The sequence below is a fragment of the Petromyzon marinus genome, chromosome 22, assembly GCF_048934315.1.
Source record: "Petromyzon marinus isolate PM22_M1 ecotype Great Lakes invasive population chromosome 22, UKy_Petmar_22M1.pri1.0, whole genome shotgun sequence".
In the NCBI taxonomy this organism is placed as follows: Eukaryota; Metazoa; Chordata; class Hyperoartia; order Petromyzontiformes; family Petromyzontidae; genus Petromyzon; species Petromyzon marinus.
This window is the reverse complement of record NC_133688.1, coordinates 16,231,406-16,256,936: the sequence shown is the minus strand read 5'-3', so window position 1 is coordinate 16,256,936 and position 25,531 is coordinate 16,231,406. Positions and strand designations below refer to the sequence as shown.

The window sequence follows — 25,531 nt, the reverse complement described above, 5'->3', positions numbered from 1 at the left end:
TGGTTCAATGCTGGCAGGCCATGTGGCCAAATGACGAAAGTGTCATCCACATATCTCCTCCACAGGGAAGGACGTAGGGTGGATGTCTGGATGGCATCTGTTTCAAATTTATCCATGAAAACATTCGCTATCACTGGTGATAAGGGGGAACCCATGGGGGTACCTTCATCTTGTTTGTAGAAAGTACCATTCCAGGTGAAGTAAGTGTTGGTAAGGCAGTGCCTAGCCAGAGTAGGAACATCAGGGTTCGGTCCATGTTGGACTAAATCTTCAATTATTGCTCAGGTGTCAGGCACTGGAACCTTGGTGAACAGAGAAACCACATCAAAGCTGACGAGAAAATCATCTGGGGACGGTGAAATGCCCTTGATTAGATAGACCAAGTGAGCTAAATTATGTACTGCTGAGGTAGTCTTGCCAGTGAATGGAAACAAGGTATCAGACAGAAAACAGGCCAGCTTGTAGGTAGGTGAGTTGATAGTGGAAACGATGGGCCGAAGTGGAGTGCCTTCTTTATGGATACTAGGAAGACCATAGAATCTGGGTGGTCTAGCAGCCGAAGGTTTTAGGGAGAGCCGTTTGACTGGTTCGTGCTCGTTTTCTCCTACCCCCAGCCCCGCTTACTTCCCAGCCCCGGCGTTCTCGTGCTTGCAGCACCCCATTCCCCCTACCCCACACCCCCACCCTCTCTATCTCTCCTCCCTGGCTCTGCCCCCCCTCTCTTACCGATATAGCCTCTTGATACAAGCACCCCTTTTGCCCACTTCAGCAATTGTTTATTGCTGTGGTCACACCTGATGACGGACGCTTGTGTTGCGCCCGAAACGTCGTGATTTATTTTATTTTATACCTACGTGACTTTACCGAAAGAACCAAAGAGTATAGAATAACAATGGTTGTACACTATGCTTCCTTTGTCTGTCACACCGTCATATGTTTAACAGCGTTTGCAAAGCTTGTGCAGTGTTTCATTACTTACTGAACACTTATTCATTCTCGTATCACATGCAACAGACGCTATTTAAAATAATACAGCCACAATTTGGCTCCGTAAAACATGCTGAGAACAGTTAGTGTATATATATATTTTCTCATTGTATAGAAATTTATATTTTTATGTTTGATTACTTACATGACGATGGCGCTTTGCGTGGCAGAATTGTGTCAGAGAGGCGCCACACACGTGTCTAAGCAAAAATAAAATACCTTCCTGACATAGAGAGTAAACTATTGATCCCACACGTTTCACACCCCCTCCAATCCCTTTCCCCCATTGAAGGCGACGAGGAAGCGGTGGGGACCCCCACAGCCTCCCCGCCTTGGGCTACTCCCCCACGCCGAGCGGCCACGCGGGGGCATCACTCACGCGACCACCTGCTCACCGGACCCTACAGCGGTACCAGCAGCACTGGAAGCCAAACAACATTAGGTAATTTTTTTGGAATGTGCCAAATAAATCGATGCCAAGTAAGAAACGCAACCTCCTAAAGAACCAAGTAGGTCAACAAACGGTGGACGTTTTTCTTGGACTTCAGACAATCGAGCTGCCCATTTATAGGTCTGACAGTTTACGTGGCATTCCACTGTAAGCGATTAAAAGGTTGGGTCAGCTTGGTCTTTGCCTTGCCCCCCTTATGTCCCAAAGCCTGGTGCCTAATTTGCGTTTCTTCCTAGGTGTGGATTACAAAAGTTTTCCTCCAGGAAGACCGTCTGGAAAATTGTTTGAGAGTGACCATCGCTGCCCGGGGTGTTCTTCAAAAGGTGAATTATGCAATTTCATCTACATTTAATGTGCTTTGTCACTTAGTAACTGGCCCCTGCAGCACCCCTATGAAGCAGTTTGGGAGAGTAATTGTATAGGCCCTAGTAAAATTGCCTTAAGGACATCAGCCACCGAGGTGAAGTGATGAAATCATCTTGTGTGGCGGTGCAAGGTGGATTGTTACGTCACAGCACCGTGAGAGATGGTCAGAGCATGGGGAGGCCTTCATCCAGCAGTGGATTGATCGTGGCTAACGATTATAGTAGTTTTTCATAGCTCTTGTTTTAAAAGACCTTGAGATCGTGAAGACTGCATCCTTTCTGTCATTCAAATGCCTTAACATGCAATTCCCCCCAGGATTGTATTTATTTATTATACAGGAAAGAATTATGCTGTCAATGTTAATTTGCGTACTGTTTTGAAGCAGATATTCCTGAAATTCAACACTGCAGGATATGTTTTTAATGTAGTGCCTTATCAGTGTGCAAATCATCAGTTTGAAGTATAAGAGTTGCTAACAAGTGCTGCGAACTTGAACTTGATGTTGTATTGTCATCCTCTCTGCGGTCAGCCAGGACATCAGAGAGACATTGGGACAGCGGGACAAAGAGGCTACCTTGTCCCGTCTGCAATGGTTCCGGGGTCTACATTGAGTCGAGTAGCCACGATGAAGATGATCTGGGTAGGGGCGGTGGAAAAAGTTTAACGTGCAGTGCATATATTTGCTTGGCTCTTGCTGTACTTTTGCATCACTTTGTACAAAATACTCGTAGATGAAGGTGAAATTATGATTCTAGAAGCTCTTGCCTATGACCGAATCACCTGGAATTTTGCCACTCTCTTCAGATCTCAGAAGTTAAGTAGGTTTTAGCCTGGATAGTGCTTGGATGGGTGACCACCATGCATAAAACAGGCATTGTAGTCTGCTGTGGGGCTGCATTGTCAGCAGAGGGCAGTGGAGAACATTTATTGTATTACTCTAATGTTCTCCAATGTGTTTGCTCTCCTGCCTGACTTCACCATCCCCTTGGCAGTACAGCCATGTGCAGCCGTGACCTCTTCATGAGTCCATTGGAGGACATTTTGGTCACACTATCGAGTTTAATTTCACAGGCGGATGGTTTCCATTCACCAGTCTGGTGAAGTACTGTATTTCGGCAAAGCCTATAATTGAAAAACTATTTTTATTTTTTTTGCAATATGAGAATCAACAATGGGAGGATTCGAATGGCATTTCTAAATCTGTTTTCACAGTGCTGGGAGACCTGAGGGATGAGACTGAGCGCTCGCCTCAATCGAGGAGGCAGCAGCACAGCAATATCATTCCCGGGCTCTACTCGGGGTCCTACGTCTACCCAGCATTGTGAGTGCCACCACAACGCCAACAAGAAGGGTTTCCACTTCAGCGGAGCTCTCGGCAAAGACTGTGGCGTCTTTAGCAAATCCGCGAGCAATATCGTTCTCGGGAATTTCCCAAGCATGCTGTTTAAATGCAAACGGGGTCCTGTGTAGGACTTGCCATTCCCTTGGCGATACAGCCATGTGTCATGTCCTCATAGTGAGTTCATTTGAGAGCATTTTGGCGACACTATCGAGTTTAATTTCACAGGCGGATGGCTTTTATGAAGTCCAGTGTTCATTGTCACTTCCAAAGTAAATTACGTAGGCTGTAAATCTGCCGGTCCAATCTGCACTGGTGCACAACGGAGGCGCGGAGCACACGCTGGGGGCGCGTGGATCGCATGCTCGCGCATTATCGGAGTCACATTCACACTTGCCTCCAATCTCAGCCGTGCTGATGTTTACAGTACCATGACCACTGCTGCAGTGTCTTTTCCACAGTTGAACTCGCCTGCAGACGAATCATGTAGTCGTAGCATCTTTTAGCCTTGTGTTCATGGGATCATCTTTGCGTTGCAATTTGTTCGGAAGAATGACGAGCTATCGTGTTTTGTAGCTTGCATGACATTCATTTATTTACTTAAGACCTTGTTTCATTATAAATGCTGCTTGTATAGCAGGTGCAGAATAAGAAAGACTTTCTAGATTGAAACTCATTTGCAATTTTTGGTATCATTTCACTTGAAAGTATGTCTAGTGGCTGTTCAATACAAGTTCTAGTCTAGTTGGGTATAAAAAAAAGATTCAATTTTCTTTGAGTGTAGTGTCCCACCCCTAATTGCTGCAGGGGTCCAATAAATCAATTAGAACAAATGTGAAATAATATATTCCCACAAAATATTCTATACCGTACATTGTGAGCATAAGAATTGATAACCAATGGATGCAACATTACATTCCTGATAACTTGTAAAAACCTGTTAACAATCAAACTCGGGGAGTCAGACATTACATTGTATTACACTGAATTGGGGGATTACTACACTTTGAATCCAGCAACTTAAACTTGATTCACGATCATGGATAATATCGGTAGTAATATCTAAACTGGTCCTATCAGAGTATTTATATCAGAGGAATCTGATAAGCTATACAGCTCTTTTTTCACAGATGTCCAGGAGGCTTAGATCCTAAGCCCTCCTTCACCAACCTCCACTGACCAGCACATTGAAGCATGATCGGTGTGAGGAGGCCCTCATTCAGCATTGGTTTGACAGTGCTGTGACAGCAATGTACAGTCCAGGATTGACTTCCGCAACAGCAGCGTGTGGCTTCTGTGCAAAAGATGGTTGTTTTTTAGGCAGAGAGAGGTGGATGGAGAGCCGTCTAAACTGACCATGCCCCCACGTGCACCAGCAGATACGGCCTGCCCTCTGCGCTGTACGTGTCGCCATATCACTCCCGCTTCTACCTACCGGAAGCACCGCCCAGGAGTCGGGCGCGCCCACGCGGAGTCAGCGCCGGCCGGGCACGCAGCGAGGACATCAGCGTGGTAAGGACGCGACGCCACAACTGTCAGCTTGAGTGTTGTTGGTGTGGTGTTGCAATGAGGGTTTTTTGTTGGTGTGGTGTTGCAATGAGGGTTTTTTGTTGGTGTCATAACAGCTCCACACCACTTTGTGAGTTTCCGCAGGCACATTGGTCGTGTGTTGTCTTAACCGCTCCACGCAAGTGTTAGAATTATGGACAATAGGTGACCACGTGACCCACAGGTGAGAGCGGAGTTTAGCGCTGCTTATGTCCTGGGTATGAATTCAGGTTTCAGCCGCCTCTGATTAAACCGGATTCTCAAGTTAGTCGATTGGTTTAATTGCGGTCAACATAACCCTACAAAAAAACATTGCAATAAATCTGGCTATGTGCTTTGTCGCTAAATTCTAGCTCTGAATAAAAAAATGTCAGTGACTGGTGAACATTTTCAAGTAGTGAGGGTGTTAAAGTGTTGCCCCCCAACTTGACTGTCTGGAACAGAGGTCACTTGAAGGGATTTCAGACGGAGTGCTGTGATCTACACAGGATTTCGCTGCTCTGGAAAATATCTTGATAAGCTGTCTAGTGACACAACACCAACAGCATAATCGGGATACAATTTGAGGGAGACATTCCAAACAATAATTATTCGTGTTGTTGTTGTCGTAATTGCTCCACGCCTTAGCCTACCTGTAAAATGTCCATGCGAGCATTGTCAGTGTTTTTGTAACACTGTGGGGTGCTGTGTTCCCAAGTCCTTGCAGGGCTCCGAGCGGGAGCTATGCAAGTCTCTGGACCGCGCGATCAGGACGGCCGAGGGGATGCGGCGCACAAGCCAGAGGATGGTGGAGTTCCTCTCCAGGGATATCGCCCATGTGCACACCGCACACCAGTTCCTCTTCCGCTGACACGGTGTGGTGTCGTGCGCTCCGTAACCACTGTCGGCGAACTCGCGCTGGATACCGCGGTGGGCTTCTTCACACTCTTTGTGGTACAGTATTACGGCAAGGCGTAGTGGCGCACGCCCGCGATCAGGCACTTTGGGAGGTAAGGGTTGGTGGTGGAGCACGTATATTCGTTAAATTCCCATACCCGCAGAGCTGCGATGTTGCTTAAGAGATGGCAGTACTGGAAGCGGGTTTATGAGCACATCTGTGTGAACCTTAGTGTTATTGCTTTGTGTACCAGGTATTCCTTTTTCCCTCCACAAAGCACTCTATGAAAATTGACAAAACATCTCATGAAAGTCTTGAGAATTAGCGAGGCTTTCCTGGATAATTACATTGTTACAACTTACATTCCAAAGTATTTGGTAATGCTTGTTAAGACAGTCATGTTGGGCCAAGGCCCATTGAGACATGCCTGTAACAGCATTGTTAAGTGTTTTATGACGATTAGGTGCACAGCTTGTATTACCATATGCTATGTTAAATTTCAATAAGTGCAACACCCTTGCCAGAAATAGGATGAAATGAAACGCCCCATTTTTCCAGTTGCAAGACTATTTATTGTTAGGTAGTACTGCAATGCAAACTATTGCAGAGGTTTTATAACTCTTAATGGTTGTCAATTTTATAGCTCTTTAAAACCCATCAACTCTCTGAACTAGTCATTTAAACTTCTAAACATATGGACAGACCGAGCCACGCAACAACACCATTTAAGTATTAAATTATGGCATCCGGTGCCTTCATCAGTTCAAGAGTTGCAACGTTGCCCTTCAGCACATTTTATCCTGTGTAATACATTGAATAAGACAAACACTTAAAGACAATCAAATGCTGCTTTAACTATTCCAATGCATTTTTATAGTAACAATTGTTTTTACGGATATTTTAAATACAGGGATTGCAAAGACAAAAGTTTTGCACTTGAGGTTTTTTGTAATGAAAAGTGTTTAAGGGTTTTTCTTCTAAATTTGTTTCATGTCAGGTGTTATATTTGAGATTCAACAGCATTTACCAAATGTTTTAAATTATTGAATTTGATAAAAATGTACATGTACACTTTTGACTTATTGTAATAAACTTTACGATATTTCCGGTTTGGAGTGGTACATTTTTTAAAAGTATTTCCTCTCCCCCCCCCAAAAAAAAAACAACTTATTAGTTAAGCTCCTAAATGTGACAAGTCATTTTTTTAAATAAGTAATTTGGCTAGGTCAAGTCAGTTTACAAAGATGTGGGTCTTACGCCAGAAATTAGTTAAGTAAAATACTGTCCCAAGATGATCAGTATCTGGAGACATCAATTGTATCCTATAAGTGGTTCCCAACCTGAGGTTTACAAAGCTCTGGGGGAGCACGTGGGACTGTTACAGGTACTGCGATTATTTTCTTCACATAACACCATGTATTTTATTGCCCATTGCACATATTTAGATGTCAATCAAGTTTTTTCACGGCTTTGAATTAACATTTTGGAGCACTTTGCATAGTCTTAATTTTTTAATAGTATGTTAATAATGCATGATCCAAGGTTCGTTCCATGTCATTGGCACTTAACAACTCAATTGCTCCCAACTCATGACCATCCTGATTCATGAGTGGTCTGAGCCCACAACGGTTGGAACCACTACTCTGTCGTGACTGCAGGAATTAATATTCTTTGGGTCTTTCGGTAAAGTCACTTTACTGAAAGACCCAAAGAACACTACTCTATGGTTAAGCTTCCTTCTTCAGTGCCTGTGTACGTTTCTGACAATTAAAGCCCCAGTGTTGAGCAGTAATGATACTTGGCTGAATGATTGGCAATCTAAATTTCTTACACTTAGGGCTCATACACCTAACCAAGAACAATAAATTTAAATGTATACAAATGTTTCCTTTAGCCTAATAGGCAGAAGGAATGAGTAAAGAAATAACGATACAAAGGCAGACAACACAAACTATATACACAATGAAACCAAGGAGAAAGCATATAGTATAAACAAGTGCAGTACAAATGTTAACCAAATGGGTGGCCCAGAAATGAGCAGAATCAAATCACAAGGGGGGGGGGGGGTGGATTGACAAGTGTGATGCCGGACAGGTCCAACCCTGCTCAACTACTGAGGTGCGATGGTCCAATTCCAGGGTAGCACAGGCACAGATGTAATCTCTTTGAAAGACATGGCATGAGCATGATTAAAAGAATGACTGCTCACACTTAAGTGGTGGTGAAGCCAGAATATGTATTTAATTTCTTTAGAAACATCTATTGCACCATTGCACAGAAATCAAGCCGATACATGACGACACCGCATCCATATACAAGCACAAAAACATTACACCCAAAAACCACGCACCGATCAGACTGCCCCTGGTACACCACATGAACATCAAAGTAGCTCCTTTCAAAGCACATATATTAACAAAGCAAACAGATATAAAATAAATCTGAAGCCACAAATGCATGCCTGTCAAACGACAAGAAAAGTAAAGATTTCAAAAAGGCAACACTAAGTCACGTGTGTGGTGTTCAGCGAAAACTTACTCTTCAAGTAATGCAGCTGGATTTATGCCTGCTCACCTATAGTACAGGAGTGGAGAGAAAAAAGCATAGTATTTCAAAGCATAATGGCCTCTTGTGCTTTAACCTTTGGCTTGTATATACCACCTACCTGGATAGCAAAGGTCGTAAGTATGGTTATGCCTCTATATATATTGTTTGCAAAAATCAAAGAAACCATTTTTACCTAAATAAATTATGATCAGCAAAAGGTATAAAGTAGCAAGTAAAATAAAATCTAACTTGATAAAGAAACACAGTAATAACAATATTTAAATAGTTTGACATTTTAAGTCTTGGAATTTGATGTCAATTAATGGTGGAGTATTCTCACAAAGTTGGAATCTAATTTCCTATGATTTCCCATAAAAGCAGTTCCCTTTGGTCCAAACAGTCTGAATGTCTCTCTGTTATTTGAGTCAAGGACTTGACTGCAGCTCTTTGTACAGCCGTAGACCATACTCGGGTCAGCGAATCCAATCGCTCGTGCCAGCCCACGTCGTGATGCCCCTCGCTCAAAATATTCCCACTCTTGAGATGGCGTCAACCCCCGACTGCTGGAAGAAAGCCGCATTAACAAAGCAACGCTCAACACGGTTACTGCGTGCTGTGCCGCCAAGCCAGCAACTGCTGAAAGGGGACTAATTGTTCCGTTCAGTAAACACTGCAATGGCAGCTTCTGGTCCTGTTGAAGGGCCTGCTTCACTGGACAGCTGTGCGGCAAAAATGACCAGGAAAAACAGGCCTGGAGTTGTAAAAGTGAGGCCTTCATCACGCAAGGCTGTCACGCGAATTTTCATTATCTGACCACCGCTTTCAGGATTGCTTGTAATCATCACTGTGAATAATGCACTGTTGTGCTCTTTGTGCATACATTGTTTGCACTTCGATAATACTAGATTAAGGTTTATTTCGTCGGTTTCCTGAAGGCAAAATTGTGCCGTTTTTATACAAATCAAAATGCAATTAATGCGAGACACTTGTGAACGTAAAAATGAAAGGCCAAGCTATTTACTACATGTTCATGCAATAAGAAAGCCCCATTAACACACTCGTTTACTCACCGGATAGCCGGTACGTCATCTCGCGACTACGTGCCACTTAGCAGCACTAACTTTTGAAAAAATAACTGCGTGGCTCACACGTGTCTACAAATACACACAATAGTGAGGCATCTTGCGTTGTCATGGTCTAACAGGTTGTACTTACACCACGAGCAAGCACACTGTGCACAACATGTGTTCTAGAAGGCAATAAACAGTATACAAGAATAAACAGTCAATGCATATGTGTGTGTGTGTGGGGTACACCAAGCACGATGATGGCACGGTTACTGGGCTTGTACTGCAGTTTTAAGCCTCAAACATTCATACTTTACTGACGATACGGAGATTTACGCACATTGAAGTGGTTAGCGATTTATTTATGCTTATCTTTCATCCATACGGATTATCTGCACTCCAGTCTTGTAGCAGTTGCTTGTTTATTTTTGTTTATTTTACCCGTCGCCAGGTAAGACTTTCAATTTCCATCCTAGCTTCCATTTTCCTCGTCCGGTTTGTTCAGTTTCTTCAGGTCATCTAGGAGCTTCTTCGGAGTGAGGATGTGCGTGGATCCTGCAAACGCAAGAACAACACACAACGAGCACATACTAACAACGAGCACATACTAACCTGAATACTAATTTTGCTTTACCTAAAATATCAAGAATAAAGCAATCATTAGTTAACTAAAGACCAAAGCGGTTGCCCCGCTACAGGGCTCACATAAGTGTTTTTTATTGACAGAATATCCCAAATTATATTCTCCACGGGAGGCTCCAGCCTTGCCCGAGGAGCTTTACAAACTCTTACACACACACACAACAGAATCATAGGCAAATAGGGCATGAATGTATGAGTGAGGTGGGGGGAGGGCATACGTAACGTACCGATGAGCACCTCCCACTTTCCATTGGCTTGAGTGACCTCGTAGGCACATCGCATCTCAGAGAAGGAGACGCCACCGATGATGAAGACGATGAGGCGAGGGCCAGTTCGGTACTCGCCAGGACTCTTGTTCTTGTGCCAGTGGCCATAGCGGGCGCTGCTTGATTGACAAGAGGGCGCACGAGCATTGCGCACGTCAAAAAAACGACGCGAAAGACGTAACCTCTTGCCAACCCGGACCTTTAGAGAAAACTCAATGGGTGAACATCACAAGGGGTTCAGGAATAAGACACCTAATAATAGGATAGGTCTGAGGCAGCTCCATTGTGTGCTTATTGAACACAATTGTAGTCCTAAGCATTACTATAATATATCATGCATATTAAACTAAGGGGTAGGTTTACAGCTTTTAATGTGGCTGAAATATACCGACTTTGGTGTTTATCTTTCTATTGGTAACGGAGACCTTGGGATGTTTTTACCAGACATCGGAATTAGGACCTTTTATCTCTGCCGTGTATGTTTTCTATATGGCAGGGCTTTATCCTCTTCATCTCCACAAACCCAAGTCGAAACAATCAAATCCGAGACGACCACATACAACATGCAATGTCACTGGCCACTTTATGTGTTACTGGATGGCTGGGTGCAAAGGTTCGAGCGAAACAGGAAGACAACCAGATGACGAAGCACCGCACCTGACAGCGGTGGTGCCAAAGGTTGCCGATGAACGGGCAGAGATGTACGGCCAATGCTTGGCATCCAGTTTGTCATCGACAGCATCCTGGCCCCGAAACACACACACCACGAAGGGGAAGGGTTAAAACTCGCCGCACAAACATTGCTCATGTTTGGCTGGCCAAGAGTTAAATGGCACTGGATATCCATTTTTCTGGTGTGCAGGTGGCTTAGGTAAAGCATGGCAATGGTCACAGTGGAATCGCAAAAACAAGCGTAATATTAACCAACTAGCCTTTTTCCCATCCAAGGATGGGTGTATTGCAGTAAAGCTAAAACTTGCAAGCGAAAAGCAGACCGCGACATATTCATTGCATCCATTCATGTGCAATTTGTAAGGACGCGGTGACAGACTTATTTCATTTTAAAAGTTATAATCCCTTGCTCATCACGACGTCCTTTTTACTTTGATGTCTCAGTAGCGTTACGGAGATCACGTGACGTGAGGGTTCTGCCTTTGTCATGAGGGTCGTCAGTTGACACCGAGGAGGGGGGAGGAGGCGCCTCGGCCCATGTGGAGTGACGTCAACCGCATATTATTAAAAATGGGGGGGGGGGGGGTGTCCATTTGGAGGACGTGACCTTATAATAATTATTAGAGGGACTGTTCGATGTGGAGTTACGTGACCTGCTCATGATTATTGAGGGGGCTCCATGTGGAGTGACGTCACCTGCTCATGATTATTCATGAGGGGGGGGCGTCCATGTGCAGGACGTAACCTGTTCATGATTGAGGGGGACTGGTCGATGTGGAGTGACGTCACGAGCGATGCACACAGGCATTCTTGGCTCATTATAGTAGGTAATAATAATGGGGGGGGGGTGTCCATTTGGAGGACGTCACCTGCTCATAATTATTAATGAGGGGGGCTGTTCGATGTTGAGTAACGTCACCCGTTCATGATTATTAATGAGGGGTGGGGGGTGTCCATTTGAAGGATGTTACGTGATCATGAATATTAATGAGGGGGGCTGGTCGATGTGGAGTGACGTCACGAGCATTAAGGACATTCCTGGGTGATTATAGTAGGTATAAGGTTCAACTTTGGAAATACACTATTAAGTCAGAATAATCATGACAATTGTGTCCAATGGGCAAAAAAAATTTCAAGTAAAAAAGTAGCTCATGCTGAGGGTTACAAGAAAGCAATTAAAATTGGCCGTGGGAGATGTGGGTAAAAAACCCAGCGAAAATGATAGGTCAAATGTGGGCGGCTGATGATAAAGGAAAGGATAAATGAGATATGCGAATGCTTTCCTTTGAACACGAAAAAATCTATTCGGAGAGCAAATGATCACCCGGCTGCTCCAGGTTTTGTAAATGAGCAGCAGAGGGTTTAAATAATAAGTCTTCATCTGACCGACCCTTATGTCTCCAGTGATGTGTCGTGACTGTTAATAACCGTACCCACGTGCAAAACCTTCAGACAGCCAACTGCCTGCCACACTATAAACAACTAGCCTTTTTCCGTCCAAGGATGAGTGTATTGCAGTAAATCTGAATCTTGCAAGCTAAAAGGAAACCACGACGTGATATTCATTGCATCCATTTGCGTGCAATTTGTAAGGCCGCGGTGACACAGACTCATTTCATTTTAAGGTTATAATCCCTTGTTCATCATGACGTCCTTTTGACTTCTGTGTCTCAACAGCGTGACGGAGAGCGCGTGATGTGAGGGTTCTGCCTTTGTAGTGAGGGTTGTAAGTGGACGCCGAGGAGGGGGGAGGAGGCGCCTCGCCCCCCCCAATGTGCAGTGACGTCACCTAATTATTTATTAATGTGGGGGGTGTCCATTTGGAGGACGTCACCTGGTCATGATTATTAATGAGGGGGGCTGGTCGACGTAGAGTGACGTCACGCGCGGGACAGACATTCTTGGCTCATTATAGTCGTGTAAGGGATCTGCGAGCTATCCTCACGCACTCGCACCACGCAGACATGAAATCTCCGCACTCAGCATAGCACGCACCAATCACATGCACGGGAATACACTAGACGAGGGTCAAGGGTTAAAGGGCACTGATGTCACACGGACCCGGCATGCGAGACGGAGATGTGTATTGGGAACCAGGGAGGAGATGGAGGGTTTAAAAGGGGCTGCTAGACGCTGTATTCGGGGTTGGTTTTCGGAACGAGTGTGGCTTTGGGTTGAAGAATAAACAAGTGCGTAACCAGTCTTCGACTCCTCTTCAGTAGTAAATGGACAAATTCCAGCCCGTTGCTATATCCGTGTTCTCCTGCACTGTCTATAATACCATGATTTCGACGAACTATCAGGCTACGCATGCATGATTTTATTCAAGAACCAATTTTTTGTTACCTCACTTTTCCAGTCTTGTTTCATTATTCATCCCCCCCCCGCTTCGTATATCTTTTGCATATGTAGCTAATTGTCACACACGCGCGCGCGAGTCTATGTAGGTAGCAAAAGCATAATGGATTTTAATCAATTGATGCATCATTACACACCTATACAAAATCCCGAATACTGCAGTGCAGTACGTACCTCCATGATGTCTTTGACGACGGGAGTGTAGCGCGACATCTGATAGGTCTGCTCATTTATGCGCTCCTTGCGGTCCGGCCTGCTCTTGCGACGCAGCGTGGTCTGTCAACCCAAGCGGATGTGGCACGAGTCACGTAAATTCTCAAACTTGTGCAGCACGGGGATAGAAAAATAACTACAACCAAAAAAGGGACGAGGTATTTTAGAAAATGGCATTGTGTTAAAAAACTACCTGAAGCTCACAAACGTACATTTCAATACAGGTTTTCCCTCGCTTTATAAGGGTTCGGCTTCTTGCAATTTCGCGTACATGTGGCTGACCTATTTCTACCCACATTTCGCTCGTATGCGGCCCGACGTGGGACACCACTGTGTGCGTACTGCTCGGTAGGCAGCAGTCTCGTGCGGTCTCGCTTTGTGAGCCATTTTCTCGAATGCGTCTACCGCATAAAGCGACGAAACCTTTTTTGACAAATGCGATTCGATGCACGTATGGATAGCTTCAGAATCAATATTAATCCATGCACCCCTACTTTTAACAGGGTCACCCCAGCAAACTTAGTTTGTTGTCCTTCCCCCGCACCCCCCGATGAGCACGGTTGGCTACGTATGGTGCTAAAGAAGTTCAACATGCGTACACAAAGCAACCGATGTATTATTTAACACGGTTAAGTGACTTACGTCTGTGACAATCGACACGCCCAGGTGGGCCATGTTGTGGATTATCTCGCTCTCTTCGGGAGGAATCTGCGCGTGTTGGATCAGCTTGTTGAGATTCTCCTCCGTGATTCCTGCAGCGCGGTCGGCCAGCAAGCATCAACCATCAACATGGAAATTGAGCTTTCATAATGTTGGCAGGACACTTACTAAGGTGTTACACTGGGTTACACACATACTTTGTTCATTTTATGCAGGTGCCAGTTAATTATATTTGCGAGAGGGGGTGGGAACAGCAAAAAAGCAGCAGTGGACATCACCGTTCTTGAGGAAGATGTAGAGTAGGATGATGCGGATCTTGTCGTAGGTGCTGACGTTGGTGTCCAGCAGGATGGGCACAATGGCCCTCATGGGATCCTTGATCTTCTCGCCCTCGGCGTCTGTGCCGTTAGCAAGGTCCTGCACATGGCATTCACAAAACTCAGTGCGAAAGCAACACAGAAGGCTGTCAGAGTGCAAACGGTCAACTTTGATGATTATAAGTGGAAGGCGTTGTGAACTTTAATAAAAAGTAATGGCAGAGGTTGCAGAGTGGTTCAGAAGTGATAAATCTGGGTTAGCAACGCTGAGATCCTGGGTGCGAATCCAGACAGTTTCCTGTGATTAAGCCAGGTGCTCAATTGCAGGAAGTTGATGGTCTCAGCCTGTCATCAAATGTAAAAAAACACGAAACGTTACATTTTATTTGGCTAAAATCCAGCTGTGACGATTAAAAATAACAGTTTGTCTGTCGTGTGACGAACATTAATGTTGCTGGCAAAGTGGCCAGGGAAGTGCTGGCAAAGTGCTGCCCCCTTACTCTGTGGACCAGAGGTCAGTTGAAGGGATCTCAGAGGTAGCTCTGAAATCGGCTTCCTTGAACCATTCTCTAACATGGAAGGGTTGCACTCTCTGCACGACATCCGAAAAGATTGTCTTGCGACGTGAAAGCCTACCGCACAATCGAGATAACACTGAGGGCAATGACAAAATATATATATTTCCAAGTAATCTCATAAATATGAAAGCGTACTAACCAAATTGGTTTTGCCTTCAAAATTCTACTGCTCTCGGATAAAGCTTAATAACGGCCTGTTTTACGCAGCCACGGGGGTTAGACAAAAACAGTGATATAGCAAATAACACAATGCAGAGTATTATCGTTTCAACATGTCATACTTGAATTACAAAAGTCTACAAACATATAATGGATTGCTGCAAAAGAATAAACCAATAAAAATCCTCGTACATATATAGCATGGAGATTATTAAACACACTGGGAATTGATGAACGTATTTGAGAACAGGTGAATATATCCTGACAATCTCATGTAATACACACTAGGCAATGTTCAGGACTTCAAGAAGATTTGATGACAGATCATAATTTACACCATTGGTTTCACGGCGATCAAACATTAAGCGGCGCATGCACAATGGATGAAGCAATCGAGAAAGACGGAAAACGTGGACCGATGGTTTAAAAAAAAAAACATTAGTTAAGACTGCGTCACCTGCTCCACACGGCACAGCTTGTTTACAGTGCCCTGGTAATGCTTCATGCAATCCTCAGCGAGATGCAGGTGAGTGGAATACTGGAACGGCAAAAAAAAACCCAACAAAGTCAATCAACGAATCCTGATGCGTCGCGTTTCATTCCCCCCCCCTTTGCAGAAGTTGATAACGATGACAATGGGCGTATCACAAAAGACGTGCTGCCAGTGTGTGGCTTCCAGATACAGACTTCATTGCACTCGCATAGCTCAGGTAACAAGTACGGTACCAATAAGAGGCACTGACAAGTGATCATACTGTACAGGGTTATGAGAACAATATTTAGCACTTTTTATATCAAAGGGGCTAAAAAAAACACAGAAAAACCTCATGAACAGAAGTTAATTTCATTAACTTATCTCGAGTGCTATACATATAGGTTGAACAACACACGTACTTTGCTCAGCTCTTTCTGGTACTGAGGCATCTTCTTCAGCATCTGCGACACGTCACGCATGTTCATCTGCACACAAAAGCGCCATAAAAAGTTTAAACCGCAAGAAAAAAACTATCCAATAATAAAATAACATTGAGGAACAGAAAAAAACATCAGTTCCCATTTTAGGAACTCACTTTTAATTTCCCTTTCCCATACAACATCGAGCCATGGTATATAAAACACCTACTCACAAACGATCGAAACAAAAACACGATGATGTATTTGTGAACAACAGTGCCCATCTTCAAGAAATCCATAACTCATTCTAGACACTTAAAATACATGTCTCTTAAGCAGCAGAGCCTGTCTGGGATGCTGCTGTGGTGTCATTGTTAGCACACCGGACTCCACAAGAACAGCAGATGCAACAATGGGAAAATCTGTCCAACGAGCAGTATAAATGGATACACACCAGTTAACAGATCTACTGGCAGGTCAGGTATGGTGAGGGAAAGTGTGGGTACTCCCACCTCGCCAACATACCCTCCAGAGGGGCTCTCTACAACTCCCTCTGGTTAAGATCCTTCTACTAGCATGCAGCAAAAGCAAGATATTGCAGGGCTGTGCCTTTACACTTAAACAGGTGATTGCACCAACAAAGGCAGGTATATGTCTACCTGTGAGTCTAGCTCAGTGGTGTGCAGGTGTGAATAGGCAGTCAGCAATGCACACCTTTTCTCCTGTGGCCATCCTCTTGCTCGAAGAGAATTCCTTCAGTGACTTGGTCACGTCCCTGTGTGGGGGGACATTCGTTCGCATGATGCACATGTCTGCTCGCACCGCCATGCTCTGGCAACGCGCTTGAACCAAAGCCTGCTCCCCAGGGGGAAACCCAAGCAGTTGCCAGTTATGGCGATAAGCCGTTACCCCATTAAGCTGCATTGCGGAAGATGACAAACACAACCCACGTGCATTTTAAAAGAATTATTTTTATTTAACTCACTGTGAAACGTCGGCTATGTGCTTGTGGCGGAGCTGCATCCAGAGATCATCATCTTCATCCAACAACACCTCCTTCATGTGATTCTCACCCATCCCACTCGTGTCGTATCTGCGATAAGACAGAGGCAATGCAACCCTGTCTCGGTGGCTATATACAGTAAAACTTTGGATTGCGAGTAACTTGGTCTGCGAGTGTTTTGCAAGACGAGCAAACATTTTAAATAAATATTAATTTGATAAACGAGCGAGGTCTTGCAATACGAGTAGTATGTAAACGTTTTGATTTAAAGCTTTCGTAACTGCAGTAATTCATATTCTTAGCTCTTTCGGTAAAGTCACGTTGAAGGGAAACAATGAAATAATAAAATATATAATTGTTTCCCTTCAACGTGACTTTACCGAAAGAGCTAAGAATATAGTATGTAAACGCTTTGTCTGCGAGTGTCACGTAATCACAACTGATATACGAGTGCTTTGGATTACAAACACGTTTCCGGAACGAATTATGCTCGCAATCCAAGGTTTTTACTGTATTTTTTTTATAGTAATTAACCTTGACACGCTGCTTTGAACGAAACCCGCTTTAACTCGCTCGCGACCAGCATGGAAAATCCCATGAAAGCCAATCACGGACAATACAAAAAAATAATGCATTAAGAAAAACTTAGCGAGCTGACCTCCACCTTCAAAGCACACCAGGGGCTTGACACCTCTATATCCCAAACTTGCTTCTTTGCAAGCCAAAAGGTAATTGGCACTCGTCATATTCACGACTAATGCCCTAGCATTGTCAGTGCTCCTCACATGCATGAAATGTGATTGCATAGCCCGTAGTTTCATTTTAAAGTAACACTACGCAAGGTTTTCAGTGGAAAAAAAAGTCTGAATGGTAGGACTAACACTTGCCTTTGCATGCTCACAGCTTGCTCGGCAAGCTGGTGTCCAAGTGGATTATTGACATTTGAAACAGCACTGTAAGCTATAGGAATAGGTTTACCCTTTTAACTGGCACAAAAACTGACACCTTTATTCAAGGCATCATGTTTGCAATAACCACAACACAAGCAGTCAAAATGCAAACAAAAAAGACAACTCTGATAATAATATGCAGTCCTTGAATTTGATTGGTCCACACCCGAGACAGCTTTTCTTAGAGCCTAGTCTCCATTGGTGTTGGACCAGAAGACGCCAAAAGGCGTACAACTCAAAAACAGCGCACTATCAGAGTATTGAGCACTGTAAGCTCTCGCAAGAAGTTTAACAGACCGTGAAGGGCAAAACACACCCTCTTCACTGTTGATGTATTATTACACCTGGTTAAGGTGCAGTGCTAACATAAAAACGGCCAAGGGCAGCTTAAAAAAGTAGTACCACTCTTATCAACATGAACACCTTTAAATACATTTAAGGAATAAAAATCCAGCGCAGGGCAGAGTAGAATTGGACAGGTGGTTAATGAGCATAACAGAATATCAGAACAGTGAGCTAACCCTGAGTTCCAATGTTTGAATCCAATGATTAAACTGGGATCTCACGAGCAGTCAAGTGATTGGGCCTTAACCCAGTCAATGACTGCTCCATTTTTTTATTCTAAGTATGAGAATTAAACATTTCCAATGCAGTGACATGCAACGAAAAACTATTTTGAATGCATGCGCAGGTGTCTCCAGAATGTGAATAGAGCAGCTTTTATAAGCGACTTCAGAAACTGTTCCATGGTATAACCTTCGCAGGGATCTGTAAGAGATCCGAATTTAAATGTCTTAAATGATGCCAAAAGCAAAGGACATTTCAAAATACGCATATTACCCAGGATATTCCAGATCTTGTTTGATCTGGAAAGCCAAGCAGGGTTGGGAGCCTGGTTAATGCTTCCATGGGTGACCACCATTTATAGAAAGAGGTGCTATCGGTTGCTGGGAAGCTAAACTGTGGGCAGCAGACATCGGTGCAGCAAAATCCACTGCTGTAGTGTACTATGCTCCCATGCCTATGCTCCCTACCTTCACCAACCCACACGGAACAGCACGGTGAAGTATGGTTAAAACAAAACACAAATTTTTGAAGAGTTTGGACAAAACAGCACTTTAATGTTATGATCATTGCATAAGCCAGAACAAATGGTACGTCAGTGGCCAATGCATTAATAAAATAATCCAGCAGGGGACTGACAATAGTGCAGCAACTGTGTATGTACACGTGCGTTTACAGGGAGAGTGCAAAAGGGGAAAGTCAGCTCACTTGTAGACATCGTTCTCAATGGGCAGGAGGTCATAGGCCATGGCCTGGAAGGTGAGTTCATGCAGCACGGGTGAGGTGGGGTCAAATCCGCGGTCGATGATCAGGAGCTGCGATCGACCCTTGTCAGGACCCTGAGCCCAATCAATTGCACAAAATAAGATAAAAATACATACAACTCAAGTAGACATGCCATGATACATTGGTTCATTATGTAAAAATCAATTCTCATCCTCGCGACACAAGCACCGAGCTTGTGTCTTAATCACCTGGAATGCGCCAAAACTCATCAGCACTTGGCAGCTAAGCAAAGCTGAGCCTGGATAGTATTTGGATGGGTGAACACCATGCACACCAAGTTGTCATAGGTGGCTGTGGGGCTACGCTGCGCGGTGGGCAGCGGCGGGCAGTGCAGGAAATCCCATTACTGTACTGTGCTTCTATGATCCCAAATCTGTGCTCCATGACTTCACAAATTCAAATTGAAGAGAGTAGTGAAATATGATAAAATAAGTGGAAAAAAAACTTTATCGGTCTCTATGACAGAACGCATGAAAGCTGAATGCTTAATCTTACCAAGAATTGCATTTCATGCTGGCACCTGTGTCCAGTTTAACATGATTTGATGATTAAGACGGTAATGAAAAAACATTTAACATTGTGCAAGTCAGGCACAATTTAATTTAAAGTATCCAAATGTTCTGTTCAGTACAAGCAGGTACTCACGTCTCCCATGGTAGGGTTGTCAGCCTTGTAAGCGTCCAATTTATCCTGAACCAGCTGGGCAAGGTAGGTGTTGTTGGCATAATCTCTGGTAAAAAAAAATACATAAAAGAATATTACAACCCTTTGTTCATTCACTGCTGATGGACTCTGCATGCCAGGTTGGTCATGAAATTACAATAAAAATATTAAAAACTGAGACACGGAAACTTAGTAGTTATTTATGCCGCACAATAATACAGGCAGTGCATGAGGTGGTCATGTGTCTCAGAGGTCAGAGCACTGAGCGGGCACCACTGAGATCCTGGGTTTGAATGAAGGCAACAGCCTGTGATTAGATTGTTCACAAGCACAGAGAGCCGATGGTAACAGCACGGTCCCCAATTTGGTTCTACACCTAATTTGGCAAAATTCAGGCCCTGAGAATAAAAAATATTGGTATTAATGTCACGTGATAAACAGTACATTCTATTTACCATTTAAATTTTACCAGGTAGGTCCCACCGATCTATATAGCTCCTTTTCAGCAGCGACCTGGCCACAGAAAATAGCTCAAAAAAGTGGCTGATCATGTGGGAATGTATATCAGCCAAATGTATATCAGCATGTTCCTAAAATGCAGAGAAAAACCGGAGCACCATAAGAAAAATCCACACGAATTAGGGGGAGATGGAGATAAGCAAACTCCAAATATACAGCAAGCGTCAAGGGTCGGGATCGAACCCACAACCGCCTGTATACAAGGCGAGGTTGTTAACATCCCGCCACCGTGGTGCACCAGTGGTAGGGGAAGTAATGCCCTCTCTCTAATATGAAGGGTTGCACTACTCTGCCAGAGTTCAGAATAGACTGTTCATCTCATGGCATGACCTTGAGCACAATCGGGAATAAATTATTTTAAAAAATACAAACTGACATGTAACGGTCTGTTCAGCAATGGGCTTAACAGATGGTGCCGATGTTGTTCACAACGTATATATATAAAGCGCCTGGTGCTAATGATGCATGCTGTACCCGCGGTAGCGAACAGCAGGGTACTCTTGCAGCGTGGCGCACAGTGTGGCGATCTGCTCGGCGAGCCGCTCCATCATATGGTTTCGCACGGATGCCTTTTGCGGGCTGTAGAAGCTCTGGAAAGCTTCCGGAGCATCCAGAGAGAACACCTAAAAGCACAAGACGTGCAGTGTAACCTCGTGCTCCCATCGCCACCATCCACTGCAAGTGTTGCCCAGCGACGACGGTGCATGTGCTTAAATTAAGCATCATAAGCTGCTAATCAGCACCGACAATCATGTGTTAAAGGCAGCTAATGACATAATTGTAATTGTGATACTTCATCATACAATAAAAAAAAGCTTTCAATACAATTTAACAGCAGAGCATCTTGGTAAATACATTGGTGAGGGTGGTATTAAAATATCTTCAGCCACTGTTCATTAAACAAAGGTTAAAACACGATGATGGCCTGGGTAAATGCAGATAAAGAAAAATTGATAGAGGCATCAATAAAAACCCAGTTTAATAATAAAAGAGCAAGGCATTTAGCCTGGATTGAAACCGTGATAACAATTATTCGATAACTGCACCTCGTAAAACCCTCTCTCCACCACAAACCCATAAAATTCCAACCTCGTACCTGCGATTCGTAGGGCAGGAAGGCGATGTTTATCTCCTGCAGGGCCTTCGTGTTTTTGGCAACACGGGACTTGCCCAGTTCTTTGAACAGTGCTTCCGGACAAGCTGCAGGCAAGCCGCAGCGATTCCACCTCTCAACACATCCACTCACATTCCTCATCCCCTACGGGTCATGTGTAACTCAGCCATGCAAACCTATAAACAAAACTGCCTTTGCAGGTGTACCTCTAAACATTGGTGAGAAGTTAAATGTTATGCAGTTGACCTTAGAGACTTCACAGAATGTCCAATGTAACAAGTTAATTTTTGCTTAATATACTGCAAAGACGCATGATTGATGTGAAGCCACCGACTTAAAAAACAAAATCCAATACACATAATAATGATACTACATTTGAACTTTATGGCGGGACCCCGGGGTCTCATAAGACCCCGGCTCTCGCATACACTGCGTTGCGACGTCATTTTATGTCTTGAAGGCGAACAATACGGCAATCTAATCCTCTCGACGAACTCTAACACGATGCGCTTATCAAAGTTTCAAAGTTTTGTTTATGACTACGGCAATTTTGACAATGACAGGTGCTTGGTGAAGAACGAGAGGATTGATTTCTGGTGGGTTTACGTGCACGGTGGGATGGAGTAGACAAAAATAAATAAATAAATAAATATTCCGCCTTCCGTTTAGTCCGGACCCCGGGGTCCTGCCATAAGGTTCTTATACAAAAAAAACATGACACCTTTCAAATCATCTCATAAAATTAAAATATGTAAAATGTTATTTTCAAAATCTATGTTTTGCTTAGAAACCACTTAAAAATTACAATTATAGTTAAAAATTTGTGAAGGAAATTACATTGAAATACTGTATAATTGTAATTAAAAACATGTCTACGGTTCAATACAATATTTATAAGCTATAGGGGTTATATTTCAATAGATAGATAAAAAAAACAAATAGTGTTCTTAAGTACTACTACTTTTTCTTTCACAATACTTACAATCAGTGAAAAAGACATGTGCGCCTTTGTACTTGAAGATGGATGCATCTTTGAAATCATTAATCAGTGCGCGCACAGACTGAAATGCAAAAGAACATTTCCTTGTTCAAATGCAAGTCACACTGCAGATGAGGCACTCAGGACACAATAAGGAAACATTTTACAGCAGAGCTTCGGTGATAAACCGCAGGATAAAAACATGATTAAAATATTTTTGCTTACCTAATGCCTGCTTTACATTTTTAAGAGAGTCCAATGAATGAACATTGCGTACATAATAAATCGAATGTTACACAATGAAATGTGAATATTTTATAATTCGGACACATCCGGAAAGCTGCTTAAGCCACAGGAAATCATGAATCCTGGAGTGAATTTGAGATAGGCACAGTATTTTTATTCCAACAGTTACAGGTAGCAACAGTGAGATTACTTTTAAGCTAGATGAGAAACCAAACTAATTGCTGACGATTAACCGAAGCCATGATTTCCATTAACTTCTGATTAAATAATGAAGTAGAAAGCTTTTTTGACCACACATTCACATTTTTGTCTGACATTAATTTTTTCTCGGGTTCCTTACAACCACACGAAATGCGTTTTATCGTCATTGTGTTTGCATCTATTGACAAATGTGGATATGCAAAATAAATCAAAAGGCAGCAAGCATCAACGGTTTGGTTAGAAAAAAGTTGTGCCTTCAGAATAACTATGTTCCCATGTAAATAAGTGCTTCATTCCATGAAACAAAACACCCATGACTAAGCCGAATTCAACGGTCACAAGCACAACTGGCGAGTGTAAAAATAAACACGTTCAATTGCCACCGCTGAGACTGGCAGCTGCCGAGCTACGCCGGCACCTCCCCACCGCGCCCATTATTTACACGCAACACAATAGCATCGACGTCATCAGCTTACCTTCTCGGATGGGGTGATGAGATAGAGGGCCTCGAGGCTCGGAATTGGCTCCCTCCGCTTGTTAATGTCCTCCACGACTGTGCAAAGACAAATATTCCCCCGTATAGCCTTAAGACTGTCAGGGCAAGTGATGTTAAGAAAGCACCTATGAAGGCCGGCATGGTACACGAGGGGGTGGGGTGGCCAGCACCACGCCCGACCGCTTTGGCTCCCCAGTGACGATGCTTTTACACACCGCACCAGGTACTCATGAGGCCGAGTCAACCTAGAGGAGGCCCATAAACGGTTCAAATAGTCGATATCACTGGTGTTGGCCATGAGCGGGAATCAAACTCGGGTTGCCGGGTTCGTAGCGCAGAGCGCTAACCGCTCCACTACCACTCGCCACGACTGTGCGTGCGCAAACACAGTAATCAACACTCATAGTTGGCTAAACTGCTTGCACAGCTATGCGCCTCCCCACGCACACGCGTTGCGACCGACTCAGAACGTGCGCCCAAAGTGTGGTCCCGACAGCAGACCACGTTGCCTCCATGCCGAAGCCGCAATCCCAACGGCGTAAACAAATGATCACATGTTCGTGGCACGATCATTGGTGAACACAAACGTGGTAGGATTTGAAAAGTGACTGGAAGATGTTTTTCACAAGCTGTTCCTAAAGGTGACACATTTTAAGGCTATTAACGTTGCTATGCCTGTGACCATATCAACTGGAATGTCGAATATCATCAGATCTTGAAACCCAAGCAGCGTTGGACTTGGATAGTGCTTGGGAGGGCGAGAACCATGAAAAACACGTGTTATAGGCTGCTGTTGTGGTCAGCAGAGGACTCCCAGCAAAATCCATTGTTGTATAGTACTTACATGCTGCCATATATATGCTCCCCAATTCGCACTGACCAGCGTGGTGAAGTACGGTGAAATAACCCTTTATGATCCACATGGCATGGGAATCATAGGGGTATTCCAGCAGTGAATGGGTTGTACATATTTATGTTAACTTTTCAACACAGCTTCCTTAAAGATTTCAATTACTTTACAAAATATTTCTCATTAAGATTAAAAAAAAACTGAACTCAAATAGTTGTATTGTCATATACTGTACTTGACAGAGTGCTGTATCATGAATTAGTATGCGGTGCATAACATAACATAGCCAACGTTTGCTGATGTTTGCAGTTCATAAGAATGTGTACTTCCTTCCCTAATTGAGAAAAACCTTAAGGCGTTATTGGAATAAGTTGGATGTGGAGCAATATTTCATCTACTGCCAGAGGCAAAAATGCATTCTTAATATGTTGAGTGATATATTTGGGAAATCATCATTCCGACTAAATGCATGTATCAAACCCAACAAGAACTTCCTACAAACTCCAATACAGCTCATTTTTGCTACGTAGGAGAGTAAACATTTTTTTTTTACAATTAACACTGTGGTAGATTAAAGACCATTATAATGTGGCCCACATTTGTGAAAAAAAATCATAAAATATGCATTTACAGCCTATTGACAATTCACTGCTCTATGGAAACCTGCATAATCCAGTGCTCATGGGGTTTATTTGAGACACTTAAATCTGATGTCAGTGCAACTTGATAAGAGGTGGGTCCAGTACAGGATCAGGTATCACACTTGCCACTGAACTTAGCCTTGGCTGGGAATCAAACTCAACATGGCTGGGTTAATTGCGCAGTACTCAAACTGCTGCACCCCTGACAGTCCTCTCTTAAGAGACACTAATAACAATTAAACGTTAGTATTCTAATTAGATTCTACTCCTCGTGGCAAAAACATCATGATTTGTGCCTCCATGCAACCACTAACCCTGAAAGCGATGGAGGCTTTGGCGAGAATACAACAAATCCATCTTGCTTTATATAAAAAGGCACATTCATATGCGAGCGCTGCATGACAATACCACAGTTACTATAAATTCAACTTGTATAACCACGAAGAAAGAGATAAGAGGCCTCAGCAGAGGTATCTTTTACAAATTCTCGTCTGCCCATCAAACATGTTTTTTTAAACATATCATGTTCACATGATAAACTGAGGATATACTGTAGGACATGCGTGCAAAGCAGGTTC

At 43.6% G+C, this 25,531-nt stretch overlaps 2 protein-coding genes across 6 annotated transcripts in view; one reads left to right on the top strand and one right to left on the bottom strand.

Annotated features, from left to right (window-relative positions):
• Positions 1 to 6,673, top strand: part of LOC116944920 (uncharacterized) — a 28,836-nt gene extending 22,163 nt beyond the window's left edge. Inside the window, exons 19-24 of one of the 4 annotated variants that reach the window (XM_076068763.1) lie at positions 1,280 to 1,396; positions 1,675 to 1,761; positions 2,334 to 2,444; positions 3,017 to 3,125; positions 4,520 to 4,655; positions 5,389 to 6,673. In XM_076068763.1, coding sequence (XP_075924878.1) covers positions 1,280 to 1,396; positions 1,675 to 1,761; positions 2,334 to 2,444; positions 3,017 to 3,125; positions 4,520 to 4,655; positions 5,389 to 5,541 — 713 coding nt within the window. In that variant the 3' untranslated portion in view covers positions 5,542 to 6,673. The other 3 variants (XM_032958833.2, XM_076068762.1, XM_076068764.1) reach the window with 3 other exon arrangements.
• A 1,111-nt stretch (positions 6,674 to 7,784) lies between these two features.
• Positions 7,785 to 25,531, bottom strand: part of LOC116944922 (syntaxin-binding protein 1) — a 105,477-nt gene continuing 87,730 nt past the window's right edge. For both annotated transcript variants that reach the window (XM_076068767.1, XM_032958842.2), the window contains exons 4-19: positions 23,443 to 23,519; positions 22,523 to 22,601; positions 21,523 to 21,626; positions 20,901 to 21,049; positions 19,890 to 19,974; positions 19,167 to 19,297; positions 16,927 to 17,034; positions 16,656 to 16,716; positions 15,942 to 16,007; positions 15,505 to 15,585; positions 14,272 to 14,410; positions 13,976 to 14,085; positions 13,295 to 13,396; positions 10,748 to 10,833; positions 10,052 to 10,206; positions 7,785 to 9,737 (exon numbers count right to left, since the gene is read on the bottom strand). In XM_076068767.1, coding sequence (XP_075924882.1) covers positions 9,655 to 9,737; positions 10,052 to 10,206; positions 10,748 to 10,833; positions 13,295 to 13,396; positions 13,976 to 14,085; positions 14,272 to 14,410; positions 15,505 to 15,585; positions 15,942 to 16,007; positions 16,656 to 16,716; positions 16,927 to 17,034; positions 19,167 to 19,297; positions 19,890 to 19,974; positions 20,901 to 21,049; positions 21,523 to 21,626; positions 22,523 to 22,601; positions 23,443 to 23,519 — 1,616 coding nt within the window. In that variant the 3' untranslated portion in view covers positions 7,785 to 9,654. The remainder of the gene's footprint in view (positions 9,738 to 10,051; positions 10,207 to 10,747; positions 10,834 to 13,294; positions 13,397 to 13,975; positions 14,086 to 14,271; positions 14,411 to 15,504; positions 15,586 to 15,941; positions 16,008 to 16,655; positions 16,717 to 16,926; positions 17,035 to 19,166; positions 19,298 to 19,889; positions 19,975 to 20,900; positions 21,050 to 21,522; positions 21,627 to 22,522; positions 22,602 to 23,442; positions 23,520 to 25,531) is intronic.